We start from the raw sequence: 10,462 nt of genomic DNA, 5'->3' as shown, positions 1-10,462 counted from the left end.
CTGAAATAGCTAAGCCACACTATGAAAATCAGGAATATCAAGAAAGGTCCTTGTCTACCATATCAATGTGCCAAGAAAATCCTATGGCTCATTGAACAGCCTTTATAAATAAGAAATGCTTTGTATTTCATCAGTTGTGTAATATTTCTTGTCATGATAACTTTCTCTCAGAAAATATTGCAGTACTGTAAGTATACAGCTCTGAGAAATCAGTGATGGTGTGGCTTCTCCAAGCTTGCTTAACTGGAGGGTGGGGTATTTATGCACAGTTGTAAACAAAGAAATGTTGATTTCGAAAATTCGAATTATATGCCTTAGTGGAACATACAGCACAAAAGGACACACAAATGTCTAGCACATTGTTAAGGCATTCATATTTCTTAAGTTTGCATTACTGAAGAGCAGCGCAGGTTATTTTTAAATTTGTATTTGGTTATTCCATTATGGTAGTTTCAGCTAAATGCGTCACATCCTTAGATTACTAATCCTAAATTACTCTCCATAGGGCTTCATCTGTCACCTTGAAAACAACTTTTCTGGTTTCTGATACCAGCTTTTCACAAGTTTACACATTGATAGATTGATGACAGAGCAAGGACAGTAAGACTGCAATATTACACAGTTATGTAATGAATAAATTAGATTGGACATAGGCCTTTCGTTGGTAAACTATTTATGTAGAACTTTAACTGCACTGTAACACTGCTCTGTTGAATGTATACGCCCCCACTGTTCTTTAAAAAATCTAGATACAGTAGTAAAGCGCTGTATCCACCCTACTTTGCGAATGGTGAATTGAAAATCAGGGCAACTGTAACATTTTTGATGAAGGTGTTGCTACACAATGCGCAACAAACAGGGCTGTGTCGGTGTTACGTAACACACCGGCATTGAAAATAAGCAGGTCGTCATCTGCACCTTTTGTCAGGGACTAGACCAGCGAGTCCGTGAAATACTGAACAGATCCCGTTTAACAGGAAGTTCAGCCACGTTAAACCAGTGCATCTGAAGTTCGCCCCTTGGCTTACCTTTCCAGCCTAATTTCATCGTAAGAAGAAGACGGCCCGAAATCGACAAACAATGTCCTGGAGACTTGTGTTACTGACAGTAGTGGGTCTCCAGCTTGGAAGTATTATTGTATCAGCTACAGGTGAGTGCTATTGGAGATTAATTAACGTTCATTCATATATTATCTACAGTATTACGTAGAACTCGAATAGGTAACGTAGACTCACCGTCTTGCGAGCACAAAGTATAGAAAATCTTACGATGTTTCGAACAATGCAACTTTCGTGGCGAATAAATTATTAATGACTTCTCAGATCAGCGTTGGTTTTTGTGAGTGTGTAAAATATAAGCCCTTCCGTTTTCATTAAAACTTAACGTAGGCGATCCGTTTCAGGACACAGTGACAAGGTAATGGTGCGCCCCTGTGACAGTGTAGTTGCTAACGAGAGACTACGGCCCGAGACTGCTGTCGCGCAATCCGTACTTCGTAAAACGTTGGTCACGCTATTCGCACTTAAAGGTTTGTTGCGCATCTTTTTTTTTCTTTTTTTTTTTTACGGTTAATCGTGGTTTGAAAATATAAAGCTGAAAACTCCACTACTCGCACGTTTAACATTCCAAGTCCGATGAGTTATTTAAAACACTCAATAATAAAAAATAATAACACCGAATACTCCAAAATGGTAATTATTTTAATGCGTGGCAAACGTCCCACCTTCGCAGGTATCCGTTCCATCGACTGTGCGTTTTTACAGTGGGTATTTAGAATTATGGAATAGCAAACTCCAAAATATTCACTATTTAATCCAGTACATGACACAATTAAAAAATCCCTGAAAACATTTTAATCAAACTGTTTTCAGGAAACACCATGATATTCTTGAAGATCACTAACCCAGACATACATGAAATTGATTGCGTTAATTTTTACTGTAGGAATGTATAATTGTAGGATCGCAAAATTCTCCAAAATGGTAATTGTATTCAATACATGACACTCAAACTGGTTTCAGGAAATACCACTTGCATCTTGAAGCAGGGGCGTCACCAAGGTTTGAATACCTTTGGTGAGCCAAAGTCATTTGGGGCTGAGCTGTGGAGGGCCATTCCATGCATTTTACCATTACAGGTTAAATAGCTGCAATGCTTATCAGTCTTTATGTATAAATATAATAAACAAGGAGCCTGTTCACAGAAGATTGGATTGAAAGACTTGTTTGTATGACCATTTAAGTAGTAGGGGTTTTGTTTATCTCACTTTTCTCCAAATTATATTACCAGCTCCCAAAGTATCATGTATCCTTTTAATTCATGTCATCTATGCATACATCAAATAATAACAGTTCTCTCATATTGACGAAACAATCTTATAAATTGTGTTGTTTGTAAGAATTTAAGGAATATTTCTAAGTTATAGATTGATAGCTTTGTTTTTGCCAGATGAAGAGGGGAAATAATGCAATGGGTGCATACACAGCCACCTAGGCTAAAACCAGAAGTAGACATTCAGAACTATTTATTGTTTAACCAATCAATCTAACAGGACACATCTGGGCAACAAGAAACACCTATCAGTCACATGTTCCAATACTTTTACTCACCTACAAATAGTAGGCAAGACTATAGCAACCACCTAGCAACACCATAGCAAACACCTAATAACAGTAACATCTTAGCAACAACCTAGTAGCACACAAACCGCCATTTGACACCTTAGCAACCACCTAGTAACAGTAACATCTTAGCAACAACATAGTGACACACAAACAATCGGCAATTGACACCTTAGCAACACCATAGCAACAGATTAGCAACTCCTAAGCAACACCCTAGTATGCACCATGCAAAACCCTAGCAATCACCTAGGAACACCCTGGCAACAACCTAGCAACACACAAACCACCACCAATTGACACCTTAGCAACCACCTAGCAACCACCTAGGAAACACCTTAGCAACTACCTAGCAACACCCTTGCAACAATCTAGCAACACCCTAGCAACCACCTAACATACCTTAGCAACTGCCTTGCAAGACTATAGCAACCACCTAGCAACACTAGCAAACACCTTGTAACATCTTAGTAACAACCTAGCAACACTTTAGCAACCAGCTAGCAACCACCTAGTAACACCTTATGAACGTCCTAGCGACACCTTAGCAACCCCTAGCAACTCCCTAGCAACCACCTGGCAACACCCTTGCAAGCACCTAGCAACACCCTAGCAAGCACCTACCAACACCTTATCAACCTCCTAGCAACACCTTAGCAACCACATAGCTACATCCTAGCAACCACCTAGCAACCACCAGGCAACACCCTAGGAATTACCGAGCAGCACCATAGCAACCTCCTAGCTACATCATAGAAATCACCTAGCAACACATTAGCAACCACCTAGAAACACCCTAGCAGCCACCTAACAACACCATACCAACCACTTACAAAACACCACAGTATTTGCAGTCGTAGCAATAGTCCACCAATTTGCCACATCCATATTTTCTTTAGGAAATAATCTCTAGTTATTATTATTGTTATTGTTGCATTTTCACCCTGGGCATAAAAGTTACAGCATATTGGAGCTAAAAAGAGAGTCTGGTACATCATATAGCATCTCATTGTCTTTTTTTCCTACAGCGCAGTGTCTTGTACATGCCCAGTGCAGCGACTGTACAAATGACAGTCAGTGCCAGTGGATGGAATGTGCGGGTAAGTAATACAAATTCACCCTACACCTATAACTTTTACATTACCAGACATTCCCTGTTATGCAGATAATTTAGTCTAGCCCTCAATCTCCATCTAAGATACTGTCATTGAGACAGAGCAGATTATGTGCTGAATTAATTTGTTAGGAGGGAATACTGACCATGACAATCTGGATGAATAGACCTACTCGGTACGGTAAACTAAAGTTTGTATAACTAGTGACAGAACTAACAAATTAACTCTGAATGAGTTAATTCTATCTACAGCTTTTTCACGATGACGGCTATCATCCTCCTGCAATATAGTTAGCTAAAGAAGCATGCAGTATTTACTTACAGAACATTTGGTGATTTATACAACCAGATAACACCACAATATAAACCAATGTCCTAAAAAACAATTTTATTTGTCTCCCAGGGAACATTGAGGATTTGGTCCCCAGACTGGAATGAAAAAGTTTTATCCATTTATCAAAGCATTGGTTATCCTATATATATTCACCAAATTATTTTCATTATGCATTGCTCTAGCAATTTTTGGTGTAACAAGTAGTATATTGAATATAACTACTTAAGTAGTATATTGTCCCACACACTCTCTCATTCAAAAAAGAATGTATTAGTGATATAAAGTTTCAGTCATGTTTTACAGATGTTACACGTATCAGAGAAAGCATGGCAAAGCTTGAATTTGTCAAAACCTGGGCTTTGTTAGGGATACTACAGATTGGCAGCTTACGCACCAGTTTAGTAATGTGCTGGGCTGGAAGGACCTCCACACCAGCAAACTCTTTGGAAGGGTGGTACAAAGAGAGCCCTTACTGAGCACAATACACAAAACCAAGCATCTTGTGTTTGCCAAACCTCATTGAAATGATGACTGGAAGAGACAGCAATGGTCAGATAAGACCAAAATGTGACGTTTTGGCCATACAAACATACATGTTTGGCGGCAAAATTTAATGCATACAAGGAGAAGCACCTCATACCTACTGTCAAATATGACGGTGGGCCATTGATGTTTGAGCTGCTTTGCAGCCAGTGGTCCAGGGGCACTATTTACGATCAATGGCACAATGAATTCTACAAAGTATCAGGAAGTCTTGGCTGAAGATCAGGTTGCCTCTGCTAGGAAGCTCAGTCTTGGTCAGAGGTAGATTGTCCAGCAGGACAATGACTCCAAGCATGAATCAAATTCCACACAGAAATTCTGTTCTCCAATGGCCATCTCAGTCTCCAGACTTAAATCCCATGAAAAACCTGTGGTCTGAACTGATGAGGGGGGTTATCCCAATGATATCAATGATTCTGGATATAATGTATATGGTTAATGGTTGCTACGTATTTACCTTTGCTTGATTACATTTTACAATGAAAGTGTCGGTCGTTTGTCAGATTTAAATGAGAAATCCACTATAATAACATAATTTCTCAAGAATGAAACAAGGTTTTCATACAGTTTAGTATTGATATTTATTTTTCCATACAGAAAAATTCTACATCAAACTATACACCGATAAGCCAAAACATTATGACCACTCACAGATGAAGCAAATAACATTGATTATGGTTGGACTGGTTAGACATGTTTGGAGACAAATTGTTTTGGAGAAATGTTGAATGAGATTATCTAACAAGTGTGCATTTCTAATTTTATAGATGCATCTGGAACTTCTGTGACGTCTTGTGTGAACAGCACAGAGATCCTTGCTTCTGAATGCACACCAGTTAGTGCTTGCGCAGGTGAGGTAGAGATGAGGATTAAAACATATAAACATATTAATAATTGATTAATCAAATACCAACACTGCTCTCTACTGCTGTGAGCAGGTTCCAGACTTTAGACAGCCATTATAATATTTATTTGTAAATGTATTTAATAAAAGTAATACATTTTGCTAATTTATTACAAATCAAAAACCTAAATCTCTCATTTATATAAGTATTCAGACCCTTTGCTGTGGCACTCCAAATTGTGGTCAGGGGAATTATGGGTTATTAAGTAGATTGATGGGCAAAATGACAATATTATCAATTTAAAATTAAACCTGCAACACAATAAAGAGTGAAAAAGTGAAGGGGTCTGGATACTTTCTGAAGCCAATGTACTGTAAGTCTTAACTTTTTGCTTATTTGAACACATTTTTTCATCATTGTTGATTGCTGAAGAAAAACACTTGAATATATTTCTTAGTCAAATTTAAGATTGAAGTTTTTATTTAGTCTTGCCCATTATATTGTTTCATAAAAAACAATGCAAAATGAATATGTCCTTTTAAAAATCTTGTCTTTTTTACTGGTTTAGCTCCTGCAAACACATCTACAACTACAGCAAATCTTGTGACCACTCATATACCTAACACCACTGCGACGTCTGCATGTATGTACTGTATATTTCAGTCACGTGTCATTTTTTGATTTATTGAGCATTATTAAGAACTGTGCAATTTCATTAGCAAGAAATTCCAACCATAGTTTTGTGTCACATGACACATTAGAGAATGTGAAGATGAATTTCAAATGAATACAACCAATTTAATCATTACAACGAAAATAATTTAAACAGATACAGCCCTACATTAAATGTATATCATACACATACTTTGGATAATATGCATGGTAAAAGAAAGCAAAACAACTTAGTCAATGAACATTTTGAACTTTACAGATCTTTACAGATCTTTATGCTGAAAGACCACATCTTGTAATAAAATGTTTTAAGGCTGGCACAAATATAAGGAGTCGTGAGTAGAGCAGTTAGAGAAATGATGTGGGTGTGTGATGTAAGTTAAGTTACAGTATGATAAATAACCAGTCTCTTCAATGGATGAATAAGTCTCTATATGAAAGTCCAAGAAGTATCAAGCAAACTTTATCACATACTGTATATAAAATTTGGTTAGAGAGTAACAAGCTAGTCAACAATAAAATATGATCCAAGGGTTAAAAATAAATACTGTAAAAATGTGTTTTCCAAAGACAATATTAACCCTCATATTATGTTTGAGGTCAATTTGACCCCATTCAGCATTTGACATCTCTTAAAAACCAGTAAACCTTTTTTTCATCTTGATACTGTATGATTTTAATATTTTTATATAATAGTCAACATGCAATAAACATAATGTTATGTTTTCAGAAGTTCTCTACTAATTTGTTGTATGGGCTTATTTTGACCCTCTGTAACTGTATAAAATGTCAACCATGGTCATTTTATCTCAGATTTCTTTGTGAATTTTTTGTGGATGTCTGAACAGTGGGCTCTGTCCAATTGCTCAGTTTCCTTTAATTCTTTCCCCACTCCTGGCTCTAACCCTCATTCCTCACTCCTGGCGCCACCCTGAGGATGGAGGAGTTGTAGAACCATTTATTAGGCAAATGGAATGAATTTGCTCTTTCAAGCGTCAGTTCAAAGGCGCATAAATTACAGATATGGGGGAGAGGTGAAGCCATAAGTCGATCATTTATATGTCACTCATTCTACACAAATACTTCCACAAAGGATATGCTCAGGTTTCCTTGTAACAAAAATCCTTTCGGAGCCTCTTAGCTCCTTGCTCCTAGCTCCTTCAATGAGAATTTTATGAGTTGGAATGTCATCAAAGATAGTGCATCTTGATCAATTTCCGAGTCAGTCAAGGAAGGAGGAGAAAAGGAAGGACAAAATAAGTGATTTGAATGATTCCATTATTTACATAGAACTAGTTTCCTGCAGTGCCTGAAGGCTTCAAAGTGTTAATATTTTATTTCTTTTAGGAGTCATAGAATGAAACAACTCCTCTCTAAACACAACCCTAAACTGTGGCATAAGTTTATGATGTAGCATAAAGCGCACCTCTTTATGAACAGCCAAACAGATCAGCGCTCACCTCTTTTTTTCCCTGCAGATTTCACTGTGACCACACTTTCCCCCACACCAACCGAAAGGAGACCCACCTTTGATGCAGCCAGTTTCATTGGTGGAATTGTGCTGGTGATAGTACTGCAAATCCTGATATTCGTCATCTACAAGTTCTTCAAGTTCAGAGAAATAAATTATGGCACCCTCTGAGCATTAACTGCCCCAGTAGTTGTCCTTTGTTCCAACAACCGCACCAAATTTTGGAATTTCAGCATAAGCTGATGCCTTCCGTCAGATGTATGGCCATTTAAGGGTGAATGCAATACTTTATCATCACATTAAAATGAGTGAATAGCATACTATGCTTGACTGCTTGAGTGCTTGCATCCCAGTCTATTTGCACTTGAAGGGCCAGATCTGTGATCAAGTATCTGAGCTTCAGATAGTAAGGAGAATTGTGAGTGGCACTGGTGAGGTGGACAATGACAAAGGATCATTGGATCATCCATGCAATGTAATACCAATGTCACCAAAGCAACAGGTGTTATTTACAATTCCAGTTTCATTGTTGCCGGAGTAAATTGATTTATCCCTTGCCAGAAAAATGACTATACCTCAAAGTGTTTAACATATTGTCAATATTGTCTCATTTTCAAGATCTTCAAGATGTTCTACATTATACACACTATTCAGAGATGAGTGTTCCTATTTCATTTACTTGTGGGGGCTCAAGTTCAGTATTGGCAAGTGCAATGGGTTTGGTTAATGAAAAAGGTGAACAAAGTACTATTCTGTGAAGTGCAGGCTTGTTTCATGCTGCTCAAATGAATGGACAAATGGGCTAAATGATGGAATTAATCAAAGCTCCTACTTTGGAGTAAAATTATACACTTTATTATATATCCTCCTGAGACCTGGCAGAAAAAGCAAGGATTCTATTTCTTGTTGTGAAAACTTTATTTTCTGTTAATAATATTATTTATACAGGTTTTTATTTGTTTTTTATTATGTGTTTATTCATTTTATGCATGTGGATATGCATATGGCATTGTTTTTTTGCAAATTATGAAACTGTATATTTCTTATTTATATACTCATATAGTATAGAATGTGCACTTTCATAAATTATGAAGGTTCACTATTGATTTTAATGTTAAACCATATTTTTCATGGGGGTTTCCCCTTACAACAATGAAATTGTCCTGAGGTGTGACAAATGTTACACATAAAAGACATAAATCATAGTTATTTGATCCTTTACTTGTTTAAACTTCAATCTTATTCAAATGGGAACAGTTTATGCATAATTTATAGGAAATGGGTTAATGGGTAATTATGACAAAATTTCACAGAAATGTCTAATTGGATGAAATTATGAAGAGATGACATTTTATATACAAAAGGTCATGGGTTCGAATACCTGTTGGCCGGGGCCTCTCTGTGTGGAGTTTCCATGTTCCCCCCATGTTCGCGTGGGTTTCCTCCGGGTACTCCAGTTTCCTCCCACAGTCCAAAGACTTGCAGGTTAGGTTGATTGGAGAGTCTAAATTGCCCGTGGGTATGAGTGTGTGAGTGAATGATGTGTGTGCCCTGTGATGGACTGGTGACCTGTCCAGGGTGTATTCCTGCCTTTCGCCCAATGTATGCTGGGATAAGCTCCAGCCCCCCTGCGACCCTGTTCAGGATAAGCGGGTTAAGATAATAGATGGATGGATGTAGCTGAGAAAATTATCTTGGGTTATTTTGTTTGTTGATTGGTGATGTAATCAATAGTTGATATGTTAGAGTTAGTATCGAACACTTTTTGTTTGAATATTCTTCAATTGTTGTTGGTTTGAAAGAACAAATTATGGTACAAATCAAATAAATTCATACAATGTTGTTGAAACATGTGCAATGTTATTAAAAGATTTAATCAAATATTTTTCTTGGTCTTATCATTCCACCACTCTGCCTTTAAACTAAATATTCAGGCTGTAATGAGAAAATATTGAATTCAACATTTTATTTTGTTTACATTTCATATTTAATGAAATGTACAAAAATAATAAAAGATATATATGAACTCTACTTGTTGTGGATTCATCAAGTTTAGAAGTTTGTTATTTCTGGGCAGACAGGGATGTAAACTGCAACTTGACTGGTTGGCGGAAGCATACACCCACAAGACAATTATTTTGCTCTAGTTAACAAAGCTCATACTGGATGATCAAGGGGGTTAGGAACAAAGCCCAGGGAGGTAGTTGGGTGTGAAAGGGGGTTTACTGTCCGCTTTTGATTTAATTACCATTTGGTTTCATTCCACATCACATCCACACATGAAACAGTACCCATTTGGTTTCCTTCCTCACATCACATCACATGCATACAAAATAATGCATACAGATAATATTTGTCTGCCTGTCACCCAATCAGGAACAAGGATCTGCATTTTACTTCAGGATGTTTGGGGCATAAAAAGTTCATTCTCATATAACATGATTTTGTAATTGTCCTGCCTTGCTTTTCATGCTTCATACTGTAATTAAAGACTATTTTTGCTATAAATTGTTGTTGACCTGAATATCGGTTTTACGTCACAAAGGATCAAATTCCTACAATTTTACTGCATGTGGTGAAACTTATGTAGGAATAGATCCCATGTAACAACTACGAGCTAGTTGGTCAAACAACAACTAAACATCTTCACCATGTTTGCAGGCTTTATATATTGACGTGCTGTCACAAAAGATTGGCTGTTTGTAGGAGCAGGATATTTTCATTAATAAGCAGGTGTACCAATAAAGTGTCCATTCAGTGTACATATTTTAAATTGAACAATAGCTTGGTCATTCTCTTACATATTATACGTACATAATACATCATACATAATAAAAATATGTTCTATGGATATAGTCCTAT

General features: G+C 37.0%; 1 protein-coding gene across 1 annotated transcript; it reads left to right on the top strand.

Moving 5' to 3' along the window:
- Positions 1–930: 930 nt before the first annotated feature.
- Positions 931–9,481, top strand: LOC133137967 (sialomucin core protein 24-like). The gene is made up of 5 exons (XM_061256400.1): positions 931–1,150; positions 3,650–3,721; positions 5,380–5,463; positions 6,026–6,100; positions 7,608–9,481. The coding sequence occupies exons 1-5, from the start codon at positions 1,081–1,083 to the stop codon at positions 7,769–7,771; spliced, it is 465 nt and encodes a 154-aa protein (XP_061112384.1). The 5' UTR covers positions 931–1,080; the 3' UTR covers positions 7,772–9,481.
- The last annotated feature ends 981 nt before the right edge of the window (positions 9,482–10,462 follow it).

The sequence above is a fragment of the Conger conger genome, chromosome 1 (genome assembly GCF_963514075.1).
Source record: "Conger conger chromosome 1, fConCon1.1, whole genome shotgun sequence".
In the NCBI taxonomy this organism is placed as follows: domain Eukaryota; kingdom Metazoa; phylum Chordata; class Actinopteri; order Anguilliformes; family Congridae; genus Conger; species Conger conger.
The sequence above is the reverse complement of the archived record's forward strand: the minus strand, read 5'-3'. Positions and strand labels throughout refer to the sequence as shown.

Coding starts and splice junctions, on each gene's coding strand:
- LOC133137967 (XM_061256400.1), top strand. CDS start 1,081: ATGTCCTGGAGACTTGTGTTACTGACAGTAGTGGGTCTCCAGCTTGGA. Junction 1,151..3,649: donor TATTATTGTATCAGCTACAG/GTGAGTGCTATT, acceptor TTTTTCCTACAG/CGCAGTGTCTTGTACATGCC. Junction 5,464..6,025: donor ACCAGTTAGTGCTTGCGCAG/GTGAGGTAGAGA, acceptor TTACTGGTTTAG/CTCCTGCAAACACATCTACA.